The 27,699-nt window shown below is 36.1% G+C and overlaps 3 protein-coding genes across 4 annotated transcripts; 2 read left to right on the forward strand and 1 right to left on the reverse strand.

Annotated features, from left to right (window-relative positions):
• Nucleotides 1-1,605: 1,605 nt before the first annotated feature.
• Nucleotides 1,606-18,075, forward strand: calb1 (calbindin 1). Of its 2 annotated transcripts, XM_016276592.1 has the most exons (11): nt 1,606-1,723; nt 2,019-2,095; nt 7,574-7,648; nt 8,206-8,286; nt 8,643-8,699; nt 11,333-11,410; nt 11,513-11,568; nt 11,660-11,699; nt 11,781-11,834; nt 15,243-15,314; nt 16,856-18,075. In XM_016276592.1, the coding sequence occupies exons 1-11, from the start codon at nt 1,645-1,647 to the stop codon at nt 16,967-16,969; spliced, it is 783 nt and encodes a 260-aa protein (XP_016132078.1). In that variant the 5' UTR covers nt 1,606-1,644; the 3' UTR covers nt 16,970-18,075. The 2 variants fall into 2 exon arrangements, with proteins under 2 accessions (XP_016132078.1, XP_016132080.1); XM_016276594.1 differs by lacking the exon at nt 7,574-7,648.
• Nucleotides 18,076-19,424: 1,349 nt separating this feature from the next.
• On the reverse strand, nt 19,425-24,218 carry LOC107588511 (2,4-dienoyl-CoA reductase, mitochondrial-like). Its single transcript, XM_016276637.1, has 8 exons — nt 24,054-24,218; nt 23,406-23,605; nt 22,915-22,972; nt 22,687-22,773; nt 22,449-22,596; nt 20,520-20,654; nt 19,732-19,831; nt 19,425-19,446 (listed from the first exon to the last, which is right to left on the reverse strand). Exons 1-8 carry the CDS (start codon nt 24,120-24,122, stop codon nt 19,425-19,427), a joined length of 819 nt encoding a protein of 272 aa, XP_016132123.1. The 5' UTR covers nt 24,123-24,218.
• Nucleotides 24,219-24,316: 98 nt separating this feature from the next.
• On the forward strand, nt 24,317-27,244 carry LOC107588512 (phosphoinositide 3-kinase regulatory subunit 4-like). Its single transcript, XM_016276638.1, has 4 exons — nt 24,317-24,571; nt 24,925-25,685; nt 25,782-25,915; nt 26,576-27,244. The coding sequence occupies exons 2-4, from the start codon at nt 24,968-24,970 to the stop codon at nt 27,242-27,244; spliced, it is 1,521 nt and encodes a 506-aa protein (XP_016132124.1). The 5' UTR covers nt 24,317-24,571; nt 24,925-24,967.
• The last annotated feature ends 455 nt before the right edge of the window (nt 27,245-27,699 follow it).

Raw genomic sequence — 27,699 nt, forward strand, 5'->3', positions numbered from 1 at the left:
TATATATATATATATATATATATATATATATATATATATATATATATATATATATATATATATATATATATATATACAGTACAACAGTAGCTATGGCATAGTGAAGCTGAACTTCTGAAATCAGTTTACAATTACTCTAACTCTGATTGCAGGTATCGTATGGTGTGTATCTCAGGTGCAGAGGAGTTGTTTAAATGTGCAGGTGCCACTGTTTACTTGCTAAGGTGTGATGCAAGCTCCTCACAACAATACTCTGCAGGAGTGTTTCATAATGGCCTCGGTTCACACTATAACTGTCAGCCAACCCATCTGTGTGTCTATACAACAAATAGTGGCCTCCCGACACCACAAACATATGCCACATCAAGTGCTAAGAAACTCCAATGTTGTGTTGTGATAACATCTGGATGCACCATTAGCACCATGCAGTCTAATTTAAGCTCATTTTACTTGCTCTGCCAGACTACCAGGGAAGTTTCTAATTGCATGAGGGTGGCTGTGTGTGGTGAACTGTCCATCTATCTGTCTGCCTGCCTACCTGCCAGGCAGGATGCCGTGACAGAGGACCATAGACCCAGCCGTCATTGTCTGGGCAGAGCCTCATCAATTAACATATGGAGAGCAATTATCTCATGGGTCATTGCTCATTTTTACGAATTAATGTTCTGTAAACAAGAGAAAACTAACAAGAAAACTGAACTAGGGAATGATGTCCGTAGAGGCAAGAGGAAAATTAATTCCATAAGGTCAGCGTTATTGGATCAATTCTTACACAAAGCACATACACACAGCATACAGAAAAGTTTGTCCTCCTGGATTATAATGTCTCTGAATTGTGAAGGCCAAGCTATTAGTGGTGCTTTCCATATAAAGCCCTGTGTCTGGGAACTGCACGTTTACCTTTGTAGATTCTGAACAAAAATGAACTCCATAAATATCCAAAGTGAGGTCAAGCTCTGTTACCATCAACCACAAAGAAAAAAATGCATGGTAAACTCACTGAACTCACTTTTTTTAATAAACCACAAAAACTTTTCTGAAATATGTGACGTGCAGGTCTATCATGCTTTATCGAAGTATCGCACAAAAATTATTGCAATAGAAAATGTCATGGATAGCCATAGTCATTTTGAAACATGCAAAAAATAGGCGCGCTGGCTAGCTTGACTAATAGGCTACGTTAGAGAAAGCATTGTTGAAATAAATATATTGCTGAAAAAATAACAATATAAAAATAGCACCAAAAAAAAGCAAATAGAAGAAGTCGAAGCAAGTAAGTGAATAATTCGCACATTTTTATTCATTATGAGCGCAGGGGTCACTGTTTCCATAAAGCGCACTTCATGCACGTCAGATTGTAAAATTACATTTTAAAAAAAATGTTGTGGCCAAATGTTCCACAGTTCCTATTTTGAGTTTTATAAGTGTCAATAGGCTCGGTTGGAGTCTGTGACATCCGCGCAGAAAGAAGTCCTGATTTAAATGCGTCTCACATGCTACCTGCGGCGCGAGGAGACAGAGGTGCGCTGGGCGCTTGCCATCATCTGAGGGGAGGGCGGAACTTCACTTAAATACTGGAGACATCACAGAGCCTTTCTCACAGCATCGGTCTCACAGCATCAGCGCCTGACACACGGAGAAAACATGGCAAACGCCTACCTGCAAGGAGTAGAGATCTCAGCCTCTCAGTTCCTGGATATATTCCATCATTATGACAACGATGGTAATTTCTTTCCTTATTTTGTGGATTTCATGAACTGAAAATTTTTTGGGGGAAGAAAGAAATTGGGATTATTCTTGCCACCTGCTTTGCAACTGGTTTCCAAAAGTTTGGTTAAAATTATTTGTCTAATGTATCTTACCTAACAGACAGTCATTAACCTGTGATGATGTCAAAATGTGACAAGAGATAGATTGTTAGTCATTTCAGATGGCTTTGAAATATACTTTTTTGGCTGACTGATGAAAGCACGTCTCATCTGTGTTGTGTCATTGATTTGGGGTGTAAATGCTCTCAGGTAATGGATATATCGAGGGGAAGGAGTTGCAGAATTTTATCAAAGAACTTCAACAAGCTCGAAAACAAGCAGGACTGGTAAGTCACAGTTTTCTTCAGTCTTCTGCCGCATATAAGCATCAGGCAAGAACACATATGTGAAACATCCCAAGAAGATATTGTGTTGATAATGCAATATAATAATAATAAGAAAAAGAAGAAGAAGAAGAGTATCCATAATCTATAATTGGGGAACAAGCAAAAAAATAATAATTTCGTGAAAATGACAACATTGCCAAAAGAAAAAAAAAATCTGTATCGTTTTAGAGAAAAATAATTGTGCAAAATGCTTTTCTTTTCAAATATAAAATTTCCCTTGACATTGGAAAATTATGAAACTTGACATGTATTATCATATTTTCCTGCTCTTCACATGTAATAAACTGTGAACTTTCAAATTTGTGGTAAAAAAAAAAAGAACAATGAAAGCCAATTAATTAATTTGGCTATTAGAACACTGAACAACATAAGATGAGTTCGATCTTTTTTAAAGAATAAATAACATTTATTACATAATCCATAATAATTATTATTATTAATACAAAACAAATTATACATTTATTATATATAAACATACTTGTCTAAATTTTGCCTAAATCTGGAAAAATCTTGCCTAATGTTTTTTTTTTTTTTTATCTGATCCATTTTTGTTTGATATTGTAAGGGTATGGTAGCAGATTGCAAAGTTCAGTTTCCCAAAATGTTTTAGATTTAGAGTTGTAGAGAAAAAGCAAATGTTTCATAAAATTAACAATTTTGGAAAAAATGAAGAATGAATGAAAATGAAAGATCAAAAAACAAAACAAAACAATAACTTTGTTAACACTGAAAAATAATTTTGCATCAGGCACCACTGCAACCCAACAAGACTATGTGCTAATAATATCTCCTTAGATGAGGGTGTGAGGTGTTGGTCATGGTCACAGGTCCTCTACTGTAAATGGATCTCATTTTGGTTCAGTAAAATGATGCTTTATCTATGTGACCTTTTGAGAAGATATTGCGATTTTAGTGGCATTACACATTTGTCTCCAGGCTTGCATTTATAATAAATGATGATGAATTCCGCCTTTGCTGTAGCCTATCATATGATAGAGTGGCATGTTATCAGACCTGTTAAAGCTCTGATAGAGGACAGAGACTTTGTCCCAGTTTGTCTCAGTCAGCATGTTAGAGTCAGTCCGTCTCCCCATCTGGGTCCATGCACATCTGCTGCTGGCTCCTCCCCTCATTTGCTTCATAGAGAATAAATCATAATTTGCGTTCGTTTTACAATAATTCTACCGTCCTCTGTAGTTGCAATCTGCTGGTTATGCTGCTATCTATAAAGAACAGCAATGCACAGTGTGTTGAAAACAAATATGAAAGAACCAAAGCCTCATTGAAGGGAATTGCCTGCAGACATGATGTAGTGGAATGACCTTGGAAGAAACTCATTACTGGTACGAATGATGGTTTGTTCTTGTCTGGAAAATACACATGCTGAAATTGCCAAGCAAACAACATTCGTAAGGGCTGGGAATGACTGAATACATGCTAAATAATTGGTAACAGAATGACTGTAATGAATGTCATAACAAATGTGAAGTTTTGAGTCGTTCCATCATGAAGGTCAGAGTAAGTAGCCATTTAGTGATTCTCCATGACCAACCTGGGTTACGTATCATGCTCAAGGTCTCAAGGCTTGCTCTTTATGGGATCAGACTATTATACCTCTAGGAAGCATTTGCATCTCAGTGGCATTTGCTCGGGTGACCCTTGAAAGAAAAGGACTGAAAATGTCCTGCAACAAAGTCTGATAGAATGCACAGCTAATTCTAAATGTCTATTATGATCAAATAGGCAGTTTGAACCAGTTTGGTAGTTAAAGTTTCAATCACCAGGGGCTAATAGGTAAACCATGACACTCTTACACAAACAAACGTTTACCAGCACTGATATTTAACCTCTACAATCACACCATTTTATATTTTACATGCAAGATCCAAATATACAGGTGTGCAGCTGGTCTGACATTGTAAAACAGTGACTTTCTTGTCCTCCATGTTGTTCCCGAGGTGATGTCCAGTGGCTGTACTTTATTGAGATTCCCATGTCATTGAGTTACAGCCCTATTAGACATAAAGAGGAGGTGATGGACTGTGACAGGACTGAGGAAAAGCAGTCACTGGGTCATTTCACACCTCTAATGATATTGTGCTGCGCTTTTCTGCACCCTGAATGTCTCTCATGGGCCTCTGCATATAACAATTTAATTTATTCAGACTTTAAGACTTATAGATAGTGTGTGTGTCCAGGTTTCATTTAATCTTGTACATCTGTGCCTACCGTACTTCGGCTCTGTTCACCTAATACTCCCGAATAAAGCAGACTGAAAATGTATTCATAGATGTACATGGAACTCAACACATAAACCTAAATAATGGTGACAAACATCAAATGAGTAATCATATGAGCCAGCCATAACTTATTCAAGCTTGCAGTGTATGCTGGGAGCTGACAAACATTGAACAAATCAACATTGGTCCATATGAAACTGCTTGTTCAGACAACTCTGCTAAGCTAGTTGGGAAAACATTTAGAGGAATATATATAATATATATATATATATATATATATATATACACACATATACATACACACACACACACACACACATATACATACACTACCAGTGATATATTGATACATTTTTATGTTTTTTAAAGAATTATATTCTGCTCACCAAGCCTGCATTTATTTAGCAGTAATATTCAGAAATATCTTTACTACAATAACTGCTTTTAAAATGTGATTTATTCCTGTGATCAAAGCTAAAATCTCAGCATAATCCAGTCTTCAGTATCACGATCCTTCAGAAATCATTCTAATATGCTGATTTGCTGTTCAAGAAACATTTATTATTATTATCATCATCATCAATATTTAAAACAGTTGAGTACATATTTTTTCAGGATTCTTTGATGAATAGAAAGATCCAAAGATCGGCATTTATCGGAAATAAAACGTTTTTGTAACATTATACACTATATCATTCAAACACTTGGAGTCAGTATTTATATACATTTTTTGGGGGGAAATAGATTATAAATGAATAAATAATAAATTATAGAAATTAATACTTTTATTTAGCAAGGATGCTTTAAATTGATCAAAAGTGATGCTAAAGACATTTATAATGTTACAAAAGATTTCTATTTCAGAATTATAGAAATTAATACTTTTATTTAGCAAGGATGCTTTAAATTGATCAAAAGTGATGATAAAGACATTTATAATGTTACAAAAATGTTACAAGATTCTATTTCAGGTAAATGCTGTTCTTCTGAGCTTTCTATTCAAAGAAACCTGAAAAAGGACTGGAGTAATGATGCTAAAAATTCAGCTTTGAAATCACAGGAATAAATTACATTTTAAAATACATTCGAATAGAAAACTGTTATTTTAAATAGTAAAAATATTTAAAAAATGTTTTTACTGTTTTTGCTGTACTTTGGACCAAATAAATGCAGGCTTGGTTAGCAGAAGAGACTTCTTTAAAAACCATAAAAAATCTTACTGTTCAAAAACCTTTGACTGGTATTGTATATATTTTAGATTAAAATGAATTCACACAAATAAGTTAATTCAAACTCACCCTGTTCATCATTATCTGAAAGAGGGCTGCTCAACCTAAACGGTTTCATTTAAATTTTTTATCCAGTTCTTTTAAATTATGTTTTGATTTTATCACTTCACTTCACTGTCATGACAAGTCCAAATATTTCTGCTTTAGCTGATGTCATTTATCTGGACAGAAACCACAGAAGATAAGGATTCCAGGATGGTTGTAAAATTAATCAATGGGTCTTTTCAACCAATCACACGGAATCCTCTGTGTATTAAATAGAAAAGAGTTTCACAAATCACTACAGCCATTAATCATTATGACAGACATTAGATACCATCACCAGTTCAGAAATGTTTGGCTAATGGATACAGAGAGCAAGAAAACATCCTGACAAAAGCATTAACATTAAGTAATGATTAATGCTCCCACAGGTACAGTAAGAAATGACAAACTGCATTACAATACAATAAATGAAAGTGAAAGCCTTGACATGTGGCCAAGTATGGTGACCCATACTTGGAATTAGTGCTCTGCATTTATCCCATCCAAAGTGCACACACACAGCAGTGAACACACACACAGAGCAGTGGACAGCCATTTATGCTGCGGCGGCCGAGGAGCAGTTGGGGATTCGGTGCCGTGCTCAAGGGCACCTCAGTCGTGGTATTGAAGGTGGGAGAGAGCGCTGTACATTCACTAAATGAACTAAATAAACAGAGATCTACAAATAATTGTTCTTATGTTTATATTCAACTTTAAGGGCCACCAGTGTAATTACATTATATAAGTAGCAGTATCTTCTGATAAAAAAAATTTAATAAATAAATAAAATGTTTGCAGGCAAAATACATTTTGTTATACTATAGAAAAGCATGAAATGGACTTCAAAACAGTAGTTTAGTTTTTAATTAAAAAGATATATAGACTCTTAAAGTCAGTAAAAACACAGCACAATGTACTGTTAAAGGAATTTGGAATTTTCTGTATAGTTTTTTTAATAGGTGTTTTGTTTTCAGGTCTGTTTTGAATTATGCATTGTGTTGTGTAGTGTTTTAGGGTTGAAAGAAATGTCTGTAAAGTTAATGGAAGTACTGGTAATTTTCTTCAAGGACATTATGTTTTTCTATGGATGCATTTCTATCTATATAATGGTATATATATATATATATTACATATGAAAAATTTAAATATTTTTTAATTATAAGCCACAAGAAATATTGAGTAAAAATAAAGAATAAATAAAATGTAAAAAAATCTTTTCATTTCACCTACGCTAAAACATATTGGAAACAGTATACACTCAATTTAGAATTCTGCCCTACACCAGTGCCATGCCCTCTCAGAGATGCCTGCTTGAGGATAGGCCTTCATTTGTCTCAGTCGCCCTATTGATTCTCACTGAAACTGTAGTAAGACAAATAACTCTTGGTAAACAGGCGAAAGTTTAGAAAACTTGGTGGGTTGCATTTTATTGGTGCTTCAAGCAGATGTAACACACTCTGGCGTCTGGGCCTAACTTTCTTCGAAACCATTACCCCATCATGTGAATGAACTGAGGTGTTTCACATTTTAGTGATTTCTGCACAGTCACGGCTCTGTGTCCTACGCCAAGATGGGCAAGTTTTTTTTTGAGGAATGATAACTCCTCTCATCTATATCGAAAGCAGTATGAAAACACAATCAGCATTGTGCAATGAGGGCTGAAGATAGCAGCACATCCCATCTGTTTGCGCATATTTGTTCTTACACATCAATGGATTTTAGAAGGCAGAAGAAATGGATTGTAACAGCTTGATTATAGCCACTGAAATCTGCAGCAAACTGTACTTTTTTGTTAAAATGCCTAAAAATTAAAGAAGGTATTCTTTAGAATGCCTGTTTGTTAAATTATTTTATCTATTCCCCAGGAACTAACAGACAAAATGAAGGCCTTTGTGGAGAAATATGAGCAAAATGCTGATGGAAAAATAGGTATCGTTGAGGTAAGAAAGCTAAAACCCTATGCTATGGTATTAAAATAATAGATTTTTTTGACTGTCCAAATGGCTGGCACAAGCAATTTTGTCTGGCAGGCACAGACTGCAGGGTTTAGGCTCCAAAATTAAAAAGGTTTGGCATGTTGACACAATCCAGTATTCAGCTCATGTGGTGTTGATTTACCTGCAAACAAAAATATTGGTTCATTTATGAAATGCTTTCATCCAACAAAAGTACCACAAGCCACTTCTGACCATCAAAACATCGGTTATGAAAACAGAATCGCTCACATTGTTGGATGTGTAACCTGTTCAGAGGACTGAACGCGTGTGGATTTACAGCCATCAGTGCAGCTGTCAGCGGCTCTCTGGGAAGAATCATTTCAGAGATGCTATCACTGAGCAGATAACCTCAAACCCAGCAGCCTTTGACACTTCATAAACTGACACCCCTTCATAGCTGACAGTCAACTTGTCTTTCCCATAGGAATTGATGCACATTATATTAATCAAAAAGTGCATACATTTTGTTGATCTGATCTTTGATTTTATGTCTTTCACAGCTGGTTCAAATACTACCAACAGAGGAAAACTTCTTGCTATTTTTCAGACAACAGCTGAAATCCTGTGCAGAATTTATGGAGGTGAGGTTTCAAACTAGAATGCCTTTGAAGAATACATTTACAGTGATTTCAGCACCAAATCAACATATTAGAATGATTTCTAAAGGATCATGTGACACTGAAGACTGGAGTAATGGCTACTGAAAATTCAGCTTTGCCATAAATATTAAAATAGAAAACCGTTATTTTAAATTGTAATATTTCACAATATTACTATATTTCATGTATTTTTCCATCAAACAGCATAATAGACTTTTTTCAAAAACATTTATATATTAAAAAAAAAATTAAGACATTTAAAAAAATGTCAATTCTGAAGATCAGTTTCAGCTTTCTGTAACAATTCCAATGTTTAATGTTATTAATTTCTCCGCCAGGCTTGGAGAACTTATGATGCTGATCACAGTGGATACATAGAAGCTGACGAACTTAAGGTGAGAAACAAACTTTTAACCTCTCACAAGATGTTAGCTCAGAGAGCAACCATCTTTGTTGAGGAACTTAACCTTGTGTGTAAAGACCCAGACACCCCAATGCTGTAGGTTTAAGAATAATACTAGCATAATTTTAAACCTGTTATTTTCCCTTCAAATATGTATTGATCTGACTAAACCAGGACACACTTCAGCTTTAACCCTGTATTTTACAACAAAGTCAAGATGTACTTTTCAGAAATGTGACTACAGTAAACATTTCTGGTTCTGTTTGAGGTCAGTTTGACCTCAGCAAAAATATGTTATAGAAAAATGCAATAAAACAAAGTAAGTGTACTGCATCTTAATATGAAAAAATGCATTGGAGTGATACATTTTTGGAGTTCATAATCTGTTCTCATATACTTGGAAAAAAGTCATGAAGAATAAAATTAAAGAAATAGTTAACCAAAAACAATGCTGAAAATTTGGACCATCCAAGATGTAGATAAGTTTGTTCCTCCATTGGAACAGATTTTGAGAAATTTAGCATTACATCACTTGCTCACCAATGGATCCTCTCCAGTGAATGGGTGCCGTCAAATTCAAACAGCTGGGGGAAAAAATCACAATAATCCACAAGTAATCCACAAAACTCCAGGCCATTAATAAACGTTTTGTGAAGTGACAAGCTGTGTGTTTGTAATAAACCCATCATTAAGATGTTCTAACTTTAAACTGTTGCTTCCAGCTAAAATCCTCTATCGTAATATTGCTTTCTCCAGTAAAAAGGTCATCTTGTCTAAATTGGGAAAGAAATATGCACAGATGAAGCACCGTTTACAAGCAAAACAATCCACAACAGTTCTAAACAAATGTCGGTGGATTTTGATGCATTATCATGGTAAGTGTTATCATGGATTATGGATTGGTATTTTGGCCAGAAGCAATGGTTTGAAGTTGAAATGCCTTAATGGTGGATTTGTTTCTTACAAACTCACAGCTTTTCGTTTCACAAGACATTAAAGGCACAATATGTAATTTTCACCTGGAGAGCGCGTATTCAAAATAAACAAATAGACAAAGGCGTAGTTAGATGACGCTGTGACTGAGTGCGGAATCATGGGAGCTGTTGTCTTCATCAACTGTTTGGACTCTCATTCTGATGGCACCCATTTGCTGCAGAGACTGGTAAGCAAGTGATATAAGACTATATTTCACCAAATCTGTTCCAACAAAAAAGGGTGAAGAAATTGTCAGCAATTTTTCATTTTTAAGTGAACTTTTCCTTACGTTTAAGTTAAGTTAGTTGAGACACTAAATTAGCCTTCAGAGCTCTCAGATGAACATGGACATGAGGGATAACATCTTTTGGGTTTGGCAGGGAGTAAAGCATTAGCACATTTGGAACACAAACTTGCTGATCAGCATACTTAAAGTTCAACTCCATCCTATTATCTCTTTATGATCTTGTTTCATATCACTCAGGACAAACCTTTTTAAAGAGTAAACTAATTAACAACACATAATTAAACTAAAGATGCAAATCACCTCAGAAGGCAGCTCGTACCTTCTAATATGTAAGAGAGTGATTCATGAGGTCAATCATGAGCCATACTGGATTACCCACTCTGGAGTTTCCTTTTTAATCGTCAGGAGCGCTCTAGGTCTTTCTCCAGCATGTGGACTGGAGGGTACGACAACAAACAGCACAAAAGATTTGATATTGAGACCAACGCAAATTACCATATGCATCCCTCAAAGGGGCAAAGCACTGAGGATTTGTGCATTTAAATTAAAATAGGGAGCGGTTTCTTTGAACAGCTGCCAGATTTACAGTCAGTGATTTGATGAGTGCAATCTGTCAACACTGGACTGCTTTTGGACCCACTAATGGACCTCTGGCAGGAAAAGGAAATTCTGAGAGCTCTGTGAATTATGGACGTTGCATTTTGGAGATAGCACCACTATACAAAACATAATATGGACAGTTCTGGTCATGGATGCTGATTGGTCAAAACTGGTTATATTCTACAAACAAGTGCAAAAGTGCCTGCTCGCTTTTTCAGCAGCCTTGGTTCTGGAAGTATTTTTCTCGCAAATTTTTCCCATATGGATTTTTGAAAAGTCTTTGTTTAATAGTTATAAGCCCTGACCTAAACCAGTTAGCTACAGGGTGAATCACAACATTAGCATTGAAAATCAGACAAAAAGATAAAAGGTACAAGGCTTCAACTAGGAAAATAACTACAATCCCATGAAGCATTGCAAATGATCAAATTAAAAATGACAAAGAACTTTCACCTTTCTAAAGAATGCATATTATGCATACAGATATTTAGGTAGTCTTGAGTGTGTACAGAAACTGACTCTTGTCATTTGCAGTGCTTAACAGAAATGCAATTTATTTGTTGCAATTCTCTGATTGGTGAAGATTTCTGTGCAGAATCATGGGCTCATGCTGATGGCTTCAACAGAAGTGTATAGCATCAGTTAAAAACCTTGGACCTCAAAGTATTTTGACATTGAAGGTTTAGAAGTTATCGTTTCTAAATATATTTAAATGCATCCTGATAAGTATTAATGTAAAAAATAATCTTACTGACCCCAAACTTTCTAAATGACTCTCTATAATCCAACGTAATGTTTTTCAGAATTTTTTGAAAGACCTGCTTCAGAGGGCTAAAAAACCATATGATGAGAAGAAATTAGAGGAGTACACATTGACTACGGTAAGCTCAGAGTGAACTACACAGCCCAACAAAAATGTGCATTTAGTGTCACCTTGAGAACTTGCCACTTGAGGGAATAAATATATTTTGTTTTTTTTACAGCTGAACATTTTTGATTCAAATAAGGATGGAAAATTATGTCTGTCAGAAATGGCACGGTTTGTGAGCTTGCAAATTTGTTATGAATATTCATCGTTGCCCTATTAACTTTGATATAAGAGTGGCAAATACCTCTTATTTTTTAAACAGGCTGTTACCGGACCAGGAGAACTTTCTACTCAAATTTCAGGTATGTCAGCATTAGGAATGAACCCATAAATGCACTGGATTTACCCTTAACCACCTACAACTGAACAAATCTTTTCTTCAGGGGGTAAAAATGGCCAGAAAAGAGTTCAACAAGATTTTTGAGTTATACGATCAGGTAAGTCTCTTGCATTGATCAATCACCTTGTCATATCATTTAATAATCAAAATCCTCTGTGCCTGACAGCTTTAAAATACCTCAAGCCTAAACGTAATACTGGTTGATTTTATGCATAACCAAGCATGCATAGATCAGCCAGAGTGTCTCCAGTTGTATAAGACCCGAGGAAAGCAGTCATTAGTATGCAAAGACAGTGCTCTTTCTGGATATCACCTCCAACACCATTGAATCTTTTGGCCCCGGCTCCATTGTAATGTATTACTGTGTCCCTGAACAGGGCAAATTCTTCACTGCTGATGACAGCACTCCTGATCTTTATTGATTGGCAGGTTCGGGTTGCGAACTTACATGGAGACCAGCTCAAACGCACACATACCCGTTTTTGGGCTATTAGAAAACACAGAGCGATGATGCAGCATTAGAGGAGGCAGCATGTGCTTAAAGCTCTGAGGCATTTCATTACAGACACACCGACTGCTGGTCTGTGTTTAGCAGACATGTGGTTTGGCCTCATACTGTTTGCTCTGGGACAATGCAACAGACTAGCTTGTTCTTTCATCAGGTCATTAAGAGGCGATTTAAAGCCACTTTACAAATATTATGGAGATACATAGACTTACTTGATGGGTTTATTCCTAATTTAATGCTTTAATGCCTCTTGAAAAGTCATAATGAAGCTTATTTTTGATGCAGTACGCAATAGTAAACAAAATAGTTCACACAAAAATTAAAATTGTTATTATTTAACCTCAAAATATTATATCAATATATAAAAATAAAATAGAAAAAATGTGTGACGGTTTATTCTGGGGCATATTTGCAATCCCAGGTTGTTAAACTGTTATTTTATGTCTAAAAGCTGTGAAAATAAAATAAAATAAAATCATCTCTGTTCCTAAAAATGTAAGAAATATAACAGGTGATTTTAAGGCCATATTTCAGACATTATGAAAATACATGGACTTACTTGATTAGCTTATTCTTAATTTAAAAGGATAGTTCACCCAAAAATTTAAATTCTGTCATTAATTACTCACCCTCATGTCATTCCAAACCCGTAAGACCTTTGTTCATCTTCGGAACACAAATTAAGATATTTTTTATAAAATCCGAGAGCTCTCTGCCCCTCCCATAGACAGCAAGGATCTTAACACGATCAAGGTCCAGAAACGTAGCAAGGACATCGGTAAAACAGTCTATGTGACATCAGGGGTTCAACTGTAATTTTACGAAGCTACTGCTCAAGAATATTCACACAATATCACACAATACTTTGTGTGCAAAACCCCCCAAAAATAACGACTTTATTCAACAACTCTTCTCCTCATTCCTTATCCACCTTTTTCTTCAACGCGGAAGTAAGCCTATGGGTGAGACTTCCGGTTCATTAGCCGCTATAGGTAAATAACGAGGAGAATAACAACGGGCAGTAAACGGCAAAACTGTTTGCACTACAAACCAGTGTGTTCATAATTTCAGATAATACATTAAAATAATATGATAAGACACACCAACTTTCAATATCAAGCAGCAAAACGAACTGTTTTGCTCAGCTAAAAATAGCTGGACGGAGTGGACGCAGATGAAACCGGAAGCCATACCCATATATTTTCCAAATGGCCGCGCCCATTTTTACGACAAGAAAAAGGTGGATACTGCAGCATGCCACCATTATGGAGACAGTATCACAATGTATGCGCTTACTTCCGCATCATGTAAACAACGCATGTGCATGATGCCGCTGCTTACGTTGAACATGCACATGTGTCAGCATGCGCATGCGTCGATTACATGAAGTGGAAGCAAGCACATGCATTGTGATAATCTCTCCATAATTGCGGCAAGCCATAGCATACAGGATGAGTAAGAGAAGAACTGTTGAATAAAGTCGTAATTTTTTTTACTTTGTGCACAAAAAGTATTCTCGTAGCTTCGTAAAATTGCGGTTGAACCCCTGATGTCCAGTGTTGGGCAAGTTACTCTGAAAATTTAATCATATTACTGATTACTCCTTTTAAAAGTAATCACGTTACTGTTCTGATTACTTTATTTCAAAAGTAATTAGTAATTAGTTACATTCATAATTACGTAACTTTTTTCTCCATGAAATTTATGAAATCCCAGCATACACGCTCCCGATAAATATTTGTTATTAAAGCATCAACATTCACAGAACTAAAACGAGCGGCTGCTGCGTGCATGGTTTAGCATAGCAGAATGCCAGCAAAGAGCGCTGCATTTATAATCTCTAAAAGACATCTCAGTTCATCGCAATCTCACAAATCTCTGTTATAACACAATAAATATATGCATAATGAATCTTTCATAATGTCTACAATTCGTGTGTTATAATGAGAGGATTCGTGAGCACACAAATTTCAGCACTGCATTGCTCAATGCTGCAAACACGTGTTATAGCCTAAATAGAAACTCTGCATATGCTTGCACCTGTTAATTGTTTATATTTTATATTAGTTCATGTTGTTTTTGTGCAATAGATGAATAACAATTTATTTGTTTTAGATATTTCATGTTTAGATATTTCTATTTTGTGGGAGTCCCGTGATTCATTTTATTCTCCCACATACTGCACACACACAAGTGTCTACCCGCCCGCACCAGCACTCACCCATCTTGTCCCGCGCTGCACTCGGTTGCGTCGGGTCTTGTGGTCGCAGGTCTCTAATCTACTGGCACTTGACTCGACAGTGCATGTTCTACATCCTTTTTACAATCTCTAGATTATAAAACACTGCATTCTGTCAGCAATGTAACACGGCAGTAACGTATAGAGACCTCGGCTTGTAACTATACTCCAATTACTATTTTGAAAATTATAACACGTCAAATTACTCCGTTACTAAAAAAGTAATCAAATTAGAGTAACGCGTTACTGCCCAACACTGCTGATGTCACATAGACTATTTTACCGATGTTCTTGCTATGTTTCTGGACCTTGATTGTGGTAGGACCCTTGCTGTCTATGGAGGGTCAGAGAGTTCTCAGACTTCACGAAAAATATCTTAATTTGTGTCCTGAACATGAATGAAGGTCTTACGGGTTTGGAACAACATGAGGGTGAGTATTGAATGACAGAGTTTTCATTTTAGGGTGAACTATCTCTTAAATGCCTAATGCCTAGATATATAATTTATTTTGTTATTTCTTCAAAGCACCAAATGAGCACCCCGAGACCCAGCATGTCATTGCATTGACTCTGTGTGCAAAACCGATCCTTAATGCCCTGATTTCCAATCTCTCCCTAGAGAACATTGCATGAGGCGTCTCTAATGTCTGAATAGAGAATACAGGAAATGATGGTAAAGTGGCATGACGCTGAGTTTCCTCAGTGGCTGTCACACATCTGTGCTCATTAATGTTCACTATGCTCTCCGCCTCTCCCAGGACAGGAATGGTTACATGGACGAGAATGAGCTTGACGCCCTCCTCAAAGACCTTTGTGAGAAAAACAAGAAGGTACGCATCTAAAAAAAAACAAAAAAAACTGATCGGAGGTTTCATGCTTTCATTTTCTGAGATCTGTTGATGCATTCTGACTCTGTTGAAGCTCAAGATGAGCACAAACTAGACTCATAAATGATAATACTAGTGAGAAATCTAATCTCCTGCTGCTGCATGTGGATTGCATGCAAATTCTCAGCATTAGGACAGAAAAAAGGAAGAAACTACTGTCATACACAACTACTAAAAAAGCAAGTTCAGCTAGTAATCTGTAGATTACCACAGATAACAGCTTCAGTCCCTCAGTTTGTAAAAACAAACAAAATTAGCACATATAGAAATGCACTATTTCTACTCTTAAATATACCACTTACTGTGGAAGTCTGCAGGGAAAATCATTCCACAAGAATTAACGATTCCATGAAGTGTAGTTGTCTTTCTTGTGCCAACAAATTTACTATAAATACAGGAAGTTTTGGCAGGGCCCATTTTTTAAATAACCACTAGGCTTTAGTTATGTTACAGCTGTGAGTCATGATTAGTGACTTGCTAGCTGCTGATGGGGGAGGGGCCTTTTCATTCTAGAGAACATCTGATTGGACAAAAATCTATGTATTGCAGGATGAGTCATAAAATATTGTTAGTCCATTTTCCTGGCTGAGAAAAATTTAATTTCAACTTTAAAAGTTGAAAATTGTGAACTAGCATATAGATGCCCTGATAACTAAAAATAATGTTTTAGCAATCAAACATTGCAATTTTTTTTATATAAAATGAGATATATTTTAAAACATAATTTATTCCTGTGATAGCAAAGCTAAAATTTCAGAAGTCATTACTCTAGTCTTCAGTGTCACATGATCCTTCCTCATCCACTGATTTGGTGCGCAAGAAACATGTCTTCTTATTATCGATGTTGAAAGCTACTTTATTTTTTTGTGGAAACCATAATACATTTTTTTTTATTTGATGAACAAACTTCAAAGAACAGTATTTATGTGGAACAGTAAAAACATTTATAACGTTACAAAAGATTTGTAACTTTTAATCAATTTAATGCATCATTTGTGAATAAAAACCTCGGCTTGTAACTATACTCCAATTACTATTTTGAAAATTATAACACGTCAAATTACTCCGTTACTAAAAAAGTAATCAAATTAGAGTAACGCGTTACTGCCCAACACTGCTGATGTCACATAGACTATTTTACCGATGTTCTTGCTATGTTTCTGGACCTTGATTGTGGTAGGACCCTTGCTGTCTATGGAGGGAGAAAAAAATCTTTCCGACACCAAGCTTTTGAACAGCAACTGTTCAGGCCATTCGGACCAAGGGTTTGTTCACACTTCATAAATGTAATAAAGTAAAAAAGTAATTTTAATTAGATTATACAGTGTATAATTCAATATATTTATATGGTTTGTTTTGGGTTTTAAAAATGTTGCTGCATGTCTGAAAAAAGCCTTTGAGACTCATGAAAACTGAACATTTCTAATGCCACATTGACAGATAGGCAGAAAAACACTCAAGATGCTCTTCTAATCTCTTCACAGGTTCTAGAAGTCAGCAAAATCCCGATGTACAAGAGCGCAATCATGGCTCTGTCTGATGGCGGCAAGCTCTACAGAACAGAGTTAGCACTGGTGTTGTGCGCAGAGGAGATGTGAACGCCTCCGTCTGTACTCACACCATCCCAGAACCCCGTCCTCAGCTCACCTGTGATGCGTAAAGTAGCTAGAACCCTCTTACGTTCTTTTATTTCGAACATTGATTTCACATAGACAGGCAACCCAGTGGCACATACTTTTCAATTTGTTGTTTCTATACTGTTTCTAAGTGTACAGATTTTTTAAACAATGGCACACATACAATACTTACAACCTACACTGCATACATAAACAACATTTCCCTTAGCAAAAGAGACCCAACATGCTAACAAATCCCCATCCTGATTCAATATTCAAAATATTCACCAATTCACACCAATTCAGTAAGTATAATAAATCTTACTGACTTACAATATCTTAGACAAAAGCAATAATGTCCTCAAGGAATGATGATGAAACACGGCCTGTCGGTGGGATCTATGTAAAACTCCAAAAGGCTGCATTTACTTTTGCGATGCATGTTTGTAACAAGACGGCAGGCCCTGCTAGTGGGGTATGTTTGACTGCAAGCACATGCCGAATGTAATGCATCGCCCCAGTCCTGTCTCTAATGTTAGATTTTGCACTGTAAAGAATAACATGCTACTCTATGCTAAACACCACAGACACTGTGTAAGAAAACATTAAACTTATTGAATGACTACCTGCATCCAGTTGTGTGTCATAGATCCTTTAGTCTGTAAAAATCAGCCTAATTTTAATTCCAAATATGTACGGTTGTAACGGTTGAAGCATTCTTCTAAATACCTTCTTTTGTGTGCTGCAGAAGAAAGTCAGTTGGGTTTGGAACAATACAAGTAATTGATGAAGATCTGAAGAAGTTGTGTGATTTGGTGCAACATAATCACAAAATGAAAATGTTAGTTTGCTCAGTAATTAAAATCATCCTCAAAATAAATGCCTGGTTTTGAAAATGTATATGAACATAAAGCTGGGGTTGGAGAGTTCTAGCAAAAAACACAAAGCAACTCTCAGTAGAGTTCTCCTTCCCATTTAAAGTTTCAACAGATCATGATCTTATCTTCTAATTGAACAGTTGACCTTCCCAAAGCAGACACCCTAAGACATAAAACTTGCGTCATTGCAAACAAACAGAAACAATGTGTTTAAACCTGTTTGTTTAGTTGGAACATTGAGAGCTTGATGAAACTAAATCAACTACGATACGATAGTTGATATTCATATTTTCCCATATCTATATCAAGAATCAAGATATTATGGAATTTTCGATTAGCCACCTTTCGACCGGAACACCAAGGATGAATGGCATTCAAGAGAAATGCCTCTTCCCCTCAAGTGCTGTAGCCGGAAAATTGTTCTAAAACCAGAATTTTGATGCCAATTTATGAGCTATTTTAGCACCCTGCCAGTAATATCCAGTGATTTAGGCTTGACCTGAAAATGCCACTGTTAAGGCTAACTGATATTTAGCACTAATGACTATAAGGACATATTGAGGCCTAAAACCGTCAAGACTCAGGCTTTGTCCAGAAAATATATTAAATTACATTTTAAGAATTTAAATATATCTATTAGTACGTAATATATTAAATGATTACACTACCGTTCAAAAGTCAGTACATTTTTTTAAATAAATTAATTGAACGACTACAGATTAGATATTTTAAATAGTAATTTCACATTACTTTATTACTTTATTTTCAAAACATAAATAAAAAAATACCGACCTCAAACTTTTAAACAGTAGTGTGTAAGTGTGTATACATCAAATCGAACGTCACACATTCAACAAATGGAAAAATGTAGATGTGATTATCTGAATTATACAAGTATTATAATTCATTACTATCAACAAGAGCAAGTCAACAAGAAAACATACCATTTTTCATAAGGATACCAAACCACGTCTTTTTTGTGTTCTATACTCTCAGATGCTGTCAAGAACCCCAGTCAATAAAGACTGCTTTTGCTCCCCCACAGGCAGCAATATAATCTAACCTGGAAGCCACTAGGATGAAAGAGCAGAAAACAATGAATATAAAGACTTCTCAGTGGTTATTTGAGTGGAGCCTGATTTAAAAACACTTTCAAAGATTAAAAAAAAAAGAAATACAAAGCAATTAAAGCCTGTATTTTCCTTTTTTTAATCCTCAAACTGGTAATTAAACAAGAATAAAGCCAGAATTAAGGCAGAATTTATTCATCAGAATATATATTTTTGACTAAATTAATTTCTAAGCATGAAACGAGTTAATGTATGCCAAACTATCATATCTACTAAAAAGGTAACCTACATGTTTACAGCATACATAATGTAATTGCCATTGTTACAATAGATAGTTAAAGCAGAAATGGCAGACTGGTCACAATCTAGAATTCAGCACAGCTCAAAAACTTCACACAACAATTCAATGTGATAAAAATGTCACTGGGTGGATATTTTTATGTGCCAAGACAATTTAAGTCTCAATTTACACTATCTAAAAATCATATTTCAAAATGGTTGATCCTCTGTACTACAATGGGAGATTAAGATCAGGACTGTCATTAGTGCTGAGTTACTGCAGTTTCAGAGGTTTACGATCCTTTTGTGTTTCTGATTTTTGCTTCCATTATGGCCCATTGCTCCTGTGTGACCTAGCAAATAAAATCAAGGGGCACCTTCATTATGATAATATATGCAGCCCTCCAAGAATATATTAGAAAGGCATTTGACAGGGGGACCTGATTCACAAAGGAGACACCAGCCTACCAGGTGAATTGGACCTAAAAATGTGTCTGTAGTGTAACAGAGTACATACGTGCAAAGCTTCTCCACTCCAGCTTTAGCCGCAGCACTTGGCACAACAAATCCTGAGCCACTCTCAGCATAGATTGTGGTGATGGCCAGAAATGCAGCACCTTTATAAATTCAACAAGATTATCAGTTTCTGGTGCTTCAAATGAGATGAAACTAAACTTCAGATCATCTGAGACACAATGGGATGATGATAAAACAGTATAAGCTGTTACGTTGCATCAAGAAGAAAAAGAATAAATCAATCTTTATTTTCAATTACCAGTGAAATGCAAACACAAATACAGTGTTGTGAAGGTTAGACTTGTTATCAATAGTATAATATCTTTAGAATATGTGTTAATGGAGTAATTGATCACATTGTTCAAGGAAGCAGAAAGAGGTCAAAATCATCAGGTGAGAGGCTGGCTGTCTGAATTTGAGCAGCTAATTCTCTCTCTCTCACACACACACACACACAAAAAAATCTCAATGTATAAATACAAATATATAAATCCTGTCATTGAACTAAACATTTCAGCAGAGATTATATTATTATTAATGAGCTACTGATCTGAATCATCAGTTAGATAGTGTGTTGTTCACCTCTCCCTGTTGTATTTTCCACATATTTAACACTCCTTGAGGGGAGAGGATCAAGATCCCCATCTTACAATTAAAATGCAAATGAAACATAGCACACTGCACCTTCATTATGATAATATATGCAGCCCTCCAAGAATATATTAGAAAGGCATTTGACAGGAGGACCTGATTCACAAAGGAGACACCAGCCTACCAGGTGAATTGGACCTAAAAATGTGTCTGTAGTGTAACAGAGTACATACGTGCAAAGCTTCTCCACTCCAGCTTTAGCCGCAGCACTTGGCACAACAAATCCTGAGCCACTCTCAGCATAGATTGTGGTGATGGCCAGAAATGCAGCACCTTTATAAATTCAACAAGATTATCAGTTTCTGGTGCTTCAAATGAGATGAAACTAAACTTCAGATCATCTGAGACACAATGGGATGATGATAAAACAGTATAAGCTGTTACGTTGCATCAAGAAGAAAAATAATAAATCAATCTTTATTTTCAATTACCAGTGAAATGCAAACACAAATACAGTGTTGTGAAGGTCAGACTTGTTATCAATAGTATAATATCTTTAGAATATGTGTTAATGGAGTAATTGATCACATTGTTCAAGGAAGCAGAAAGAGGTCAAAATCATCAGGTGAGAGGCTGGCTGTCTGAATTTGAGCAGCTAATTCTCTCTCTCTCACACACACACACACACTAATGTGACTGAGGCAATGAACCAGAATCATCTTATCTTGCTTGTTGTCATCGTACCCACACACATACTTAGCTCTTATCATTGCAAAGTAAATGTACATAAAGACAAATGATTTCTTAATTTACAGAGAAGTAATTGCACTGGCTTACTGGTTACAGCCAGAAGCGGTTATCTTAACAGAGAACAAAGAGAGCAGAAAACAGCATGAATGCACATAAATTAGCCTATTATAAAAACAGGCTTGATTACCACAACAAAATCCCACATTTTGACAACTTTTTATGCCACATTTCCAAAAGCATGGCTCATGGGATGTGCAAGAAGCCACAGGCAACCTCATTACAGCATAAACATCAAGACAACGGGCAGTGAAAGAAAAACATGGATCATCTGGACAACCATACATCTCTTGTGCACTCCAAGGCTGCATTTATGTGATTAAAATTACAGTAAAAACAATCCTATTGTGAAATATTACAATTTTAGACAACGCTTTCCCATTCTAATATATCTTAAAATGTAATTTTTTATTCCTGTGATGACAAAGCTGAATTTTCAACACCCATTACTCTTCAGAAATAATTCTAATATGATGATTTGCAAATACTTTTATGCAAATCGTGATTCATTATTTCAGGATTATTTTTGATCAATTTAATGCATTAATAAAAAAAAACATTTGAACAGTAATGTAAAAATAAAGAAATATTTTAGGGTTCTACGTTTATCTCTATTGACAGCATCTGTGACCAGCTACCACAGAAAATTATTTTGACGTGTCCCTCAAAAACAAAAATGCACTTACATAAATTCTTCAGAACAAAAAATAAAATGATCTAAACAGTCCTTTTAGCAATAGGACTACATTTCTGGATGGATGGACTTTTGGTTATACATTTCCGATTTAATATCATGGTTTACCATGTTTACATGTAAAATTAGGTAATTTTGTGGCTGTACTTTTGGAATGATGTACATTGTAAACAATTTTTTGCAAAGCAATGTCAAGCTGCTTAGAATTCTGATACAAGGGCATGTATTTTCAGACTTTTTTATTTTCATTTTTACAAATCGAGGAACACAAAATTATTTAATTTACTTTCTCTTAAATTCAAAACATTTTGTTAACTATTAAAGAATCACTAAAACAAATCCCGCAGATTATCAATAATTTGGGTACTCTTTTTTTGCACTTACTGCCCTCTAGTGGTCATGTACTCAAAATCAACTACTTCCATTAATGATTAATCCAATCGAATTAGAAGCTTTTATCCAAAGAGCCTCCTTACATTAATACACATTATTATATATATATTTTTATCAGTGCATTCCCTTGGCATTGCTAGCACTATGCTCTACTGTTTGTAACGGTAAGCTTTCTATCATAATTAAAAGTTGAATAATTACCTTTGCTCCATTTCTATAAAAATAATAATCACCTTTCTCAGCTTTGATGAGGCGTTTCCCGATGTCTAGCGTGACATATGCGGTGCCGTTCAGCACTATGTCAGTGATGGTTCTCCAGGCATTGGGGGAAAGCTTCTCTGAAGGAGAGATGAAGTTTCCAGCAGCATTGTTTATCACCACCTGTGGGTTGACAAAGCATATCAGAAGCAGTTTTGTGTATTTGGCTGAATCTATTGCATCACTGCTGTTAAGATGGAGACCTAAACCTACATCAGGCAGGCCGACATCATTTACAAGCTGGTTAACAGCAGCCTCCACTGAAGCAGGGTCCCTAACATTACACTGGACAGCATGGACCTGAAACATGAACACATTCATCAAACTCTAGGAGGATGAATACAAGTTCTTCACCATAATCTGGAATCCACATGAACTACTCTAAGGATATGACAATGTTTGCATAGACTTTCATAGGTGGTGTAATAAAAGCAGAGGTACCTTGTTTCCGGTCTGTTGTGAGATTTCATCAGCTGTTTTCTTCAAAACTTCAAGACTTCTGGAAGTGATGTGACGACAGAAGACGCAAGAAAAATAATCGCTCAAATTCAAAGTTATGTAAGCTTTGGCTTTGCTTGTAGGGTGCATTCGCAATTATTCAAGAACTAAAAGACCTACAAATAAAGTGAAGGTATGTCCAAAGTAAGAAGTCTCTTGATGCTCATCAGGGTACATTTACTTGATCAGAATTACAGTAAAATCAATAACAGTATAACAACTTAAAATAACCCTTTTCTATTTGAACATATTGTAAAATGTACTTTATTCTTGTGGCGGCAAAGCTGAATTCCAGTCTTCAGTGTCACATGATCCTTCAGAAATCATGCTTATATGCTGATTTGGTGCTCAAGAAACATTTCCTATTACCAATATTAGGAACAATTGTGCTGCTTAATTCTTTTTTGACATTTTTAACAAGAAGAATAACTAACCTGCTGGCTATCACGCACTCTGCTCCCAGTGAAGACAGAGTGGTGGTCATGGCTTTTCCAAGTCCTGTTCCTCCTCCAGTGATGAAGGCCACTTTGTTTTTGTAAGTTCCTGGGAGAAGCATAACACCTTCAGAAGGTGGGAAGAATCTCGCTTGAGGAGGATTGCTCTGGTATAAACTGCTTGTCCCATTTCCAAACAGCTGTTAAAGGATGCAAAGAGGGTCACTTTATTTTAATACATGAATTCAGTCAGGAATAAATAGTAGCCTAGCTATTATAAATAGCAACTGGGTGAAAGGTCATAATGACAATATAAGTTCTCTGCTGAAGCTAGAGAATTATACATTCTAATGCATGCAATAGGTCTCAAATGAAAAATCAAGTTTGAAAGGCACGATTTTCCTATTCAGTGCACATTATAACAATTAAAAGAGATCATTTTACTCAAATATAACACACTTTGCAAGCTTTAAATTCTCTAAAATGCACACTTAAACGCACAATCTTATATTTTATATATGGTTTATTTATCTAAAGTTCCAGGTAAAGAAATTACTTTATATTGGCAACATTTTATGAGATTTCGAAACTAAATTGTAAATGCATGCACACAATCTTAATTGCACATGGCCAAAATAAAATTCTTACTCGTGCTGGTATGAAGCACTTGTTTGGAGAAACTCTATTTAACAAAGTCAGTCCTCTGAGCAGCGCCATTGCGTCCAAATGAATCTTTTTTTAGAGGGAAAGGGTGTTTTTACAATATCACAACCGGTCACAACGTGCAAATAAACTAGTGTAGTCGGACTCAGTAACGCCTCATGTGATGTGATATGATATCTTCCGGTTTCCGGTTTGCCGGTTGATCTGGGATCAGACACGTGAGACATTTCATCCAATAGCGTGCCGCTATTGAGCTGAGGATCAGATCTCAGATCAACCAATGCACACCTCTAGTTCACTCCTGACTCTGAGACAGAATAACAAACGAAGCGGCTCTTTTATGTACATGTTATATCGTTCGTATGATTTGACATGTTTGTTAGTAACGTTCGTTTTAACCTGGGCAAAATGTAGAATGTCATTTTGAGTAAGGTGGGAAGAAATAACTATTGCTAAGCAGTCGGTTAACGTTAGTTGACAGCGCGCTGGGCTCAAAGAATCAGGTAAACAACCGTTTATTTTTACATCAGTGCTGTAAACAAACAATGTATACGCATATGTACGTGACATAATACTTTATAACTGGCAACTTATATCGAGAGAAAATTGCAATAATGTAAATATTTGAAGTTTTGTGTTTTCTAGCGAGTATTGCTAACAGATATGATGCAGCATTTTGTCTCATGACACTGTATGTGCAGAAGACTGTATACTGAATCTGAAGATTATACTAAATTTATGACAAAACTTTACATGCATCTACTCTAGTTGCAGGTAATGATTAGTAATAATCTTAAGAAAAAGCTGAATGTTGTAATAATAAACTGCAGAACCATCTTCTTTCTATCTGTAATAGGTATACATTTGTCTTTGAGCACAGCCATCTCTGATCCAGTGAGATGGGGAACCAGCTGGCTGGAATTGCTCCGTCACAGATTCTTTCAGTGGATAGTTACTTCTCTGACATCCATGATTATGAATATGACAAAAGTCTTGGCAGTACGCGGTTTTTCAAAGTGGCCCGGGCGAAACATAGAGAAGGATTGGTTGTGGTTAAGGTTTTCGCGATCCAGGACCCCTCTCTGCCCTTGACCAGCTACAAACAAGAGCTGGAGGAGCTGAAAATCAGACTGCACTCCTGTCAGAACTGTCTGCCTTTTCAAAAAGCCACTCTTACTGAGAAAGCAGCCATACTATTTCGGCAGTATGTTCGGGATAACTTGTATGACCGCATCAGCACGCGACCGTTCCTCAACAATGTGGAGAAGAAGTGGATCGCCTTCCAGCTCCTCAATGCTGTGGACCAGGCCCATAAATCTGGTGTGCGTCATGGTGACATTAAAACAGAGAATGTTATGGTGACAAGCTGGAACTGGGTGCTTCTCACAGACTTTGCTAGTTTTAAACCTACATACTTACCTGAAGACAACCCAGCAGATTTCAACTACTTCTTCGACACGTCCAGGAGGAGAACGTGCTATATTGCACCGGAGAGATTTGTGGATGGCAGCATGTTTGCCACAGAAAGTGACCAGACACCTCCGCTTGAGGATTTCTCAAGCAATAGCCAGAGGACCAGGGGAGAACTCAAGCAGCCCATGGACATCTTCTCAGCTGGTATCCATCACCATTATATTGTTTTCTGTTTGCTTAAAGCCGATGCATTAATATGACATTTTTCAAAGATCTTTCTTTTTGATTTTCTTTTGATAGGTTGTGTGATTGCAGAGTTGTTTACAGAGGGTGTCCCACTCTTCGACCTCTCACAACTCCTGGCTTACCGTAAAGGACATTTCCAAACTGAACAAGTGCTGATGAAAATTGAAGATCGCAGTATTAGGGAACTGGTATTTTAGATACTTTGTATTATTTCACTTTAGGTTTTACAAATGTTTACACTACCATTCAAAAGTTTGGGGTTGGTCTGTTGTTGTTTTTTTGTGTTTTTGAAAATGCCTCTTATACTCACTGTGACATATGATAAGACATACAATAAAATTATATTTTGCTATTTTAACATATTTTAAAATAAAATTTATTCTTGTGATGGCAAAGATCAGTTTTCAGCAGCCATTACTCTGGTCTTCTGTGTCACATGATCTTTCAGAAATGATTCTAATATGCAGATTTGGTGCCCAAGAAATATTATTATTATTATTATTAATGTTGAAAGCAGTTGTGCAGCTTAATTTTTGTGGAAATCGTGATGCCTATTTTTTTGGGATCCTTTGATGAATACAAAGTTCAAAAGAGCAGAGATAGAATTTTGTTTGTAATATTTTGAATGTCTTTCCTGTCACTTTTGATCAATGTAATGAATACTTGCTGAATAAAAGTGTTAATTTCTTTTAAAAAAAAATCTTACTGACCCCAATCTTTTGAATGGGGGTGTAATAAATTACATAATTAATACATTTCAAAGTTTATTTATAACCATTTTATAAATAATATGATACTAGTTAGTTAGATACTAGGTAGTACTCTATAATTTCATCCATTCTATGCAGGTGGCACAAATGGTGCAGCGAGAACCGGAAAAACGTCTGACAGCCGAAGAATATCTAAAGCAGCAGCGAGGCAAAGCTTTCCCAGAAATCTTTTATACCTTCCTTCAGCCCTACATGGCTCAGTTTGCCAAGGAGACCTTCCAGTCTGCTGACGAAAGGGTGTTGGTCATTCGTAAGAACCTGGAGAACATCCTCAATAACTTGTGCAGTGGCGGGCAAACAGGGAAGACTGAAAAACAGGAGAAGGCTTCTCAGGAGCTTAGTTTATCCAAGGAGCAAGGGCTGGTGGTGCTGGTGTCAGTGATCACATCCTGTCTGCAGACACTGCGTTTCTGCGACTCCAAGCTGGCAGCACTGGAGCTGATTCTTCATCTGGCAGGCCGGCTGAATGTGGAGATTGTGCTGGACAGGATTACACCTTACTTACTGCACTTCTGCAATGACTCGATGCCGCGCGTCAGGGCTGAGGCTGTCCGCACACTGACTAAAGTGCTGGCGCTGGTCAAGGAGGTCCCTCGCAATGATGTCAATATCTACCCAGAATACATTTTACCTGGGATTGCCCACTTGGCCCAAGATGAAGCCACAATCGTCAGACTTGCTTATGCAGGTAGTTTTAGTGCTAAAATAAATGCTGGAGTAAATTATTCCCTAAATTGTCATGTCTAAATTGCTCTTTTTTAAAATGTGTAAATACTAGTTTTCACAATCCAATCAGTCTCTGATTTTAAATAAAAAAATAATTTGAGAAAATAAATCATTTAAATTGGAAATACTTTGATATTTCTTAGATCACACAAGTAAAATGGATTGTGATGGATTGTGAAAGCCATTTCATATTGACGTCAATGTATATTTATATAATTTAATGCAATTCCTTATATTATATTACAGTTCAAATGTTTGGGGTCAGTAAGATTTTTTAAAATAAGCAATTCATAGTTTTATACTTTTCTGCAAAAAAGTGCAAAAGTGATAGCAGTGACATTTAAAATATGAAACACTTTTATTTCAAATAATTGCTAATTAATCATTTTAAAATATAAAGCAGTTGTTTTTACAATGTTACTATTTTTACAACATTTTCAATCAAATAAACAACCTGGGTGAGCAAAAAAAAAAAA

Source organism: Sinocyclocheilus grahami, unplaced genomic scaffold, assembly GCF_001515645.1.
Source record: "Sinocyclocheilus grahami isolate Dianchi unplaced genomic scaffold, SAMN03320097.WGS_v1.1 scaffold104.1, whole genome shotgun sequence".
Taxonomy (NCBI): domain Eukaryota; kingdom Metazoa; phylum Chordata; class Actinopteri; order Cypriniformes; family Cyprinidae; genus Sinocyclocheilus; species Sinocyclocheilus grahami.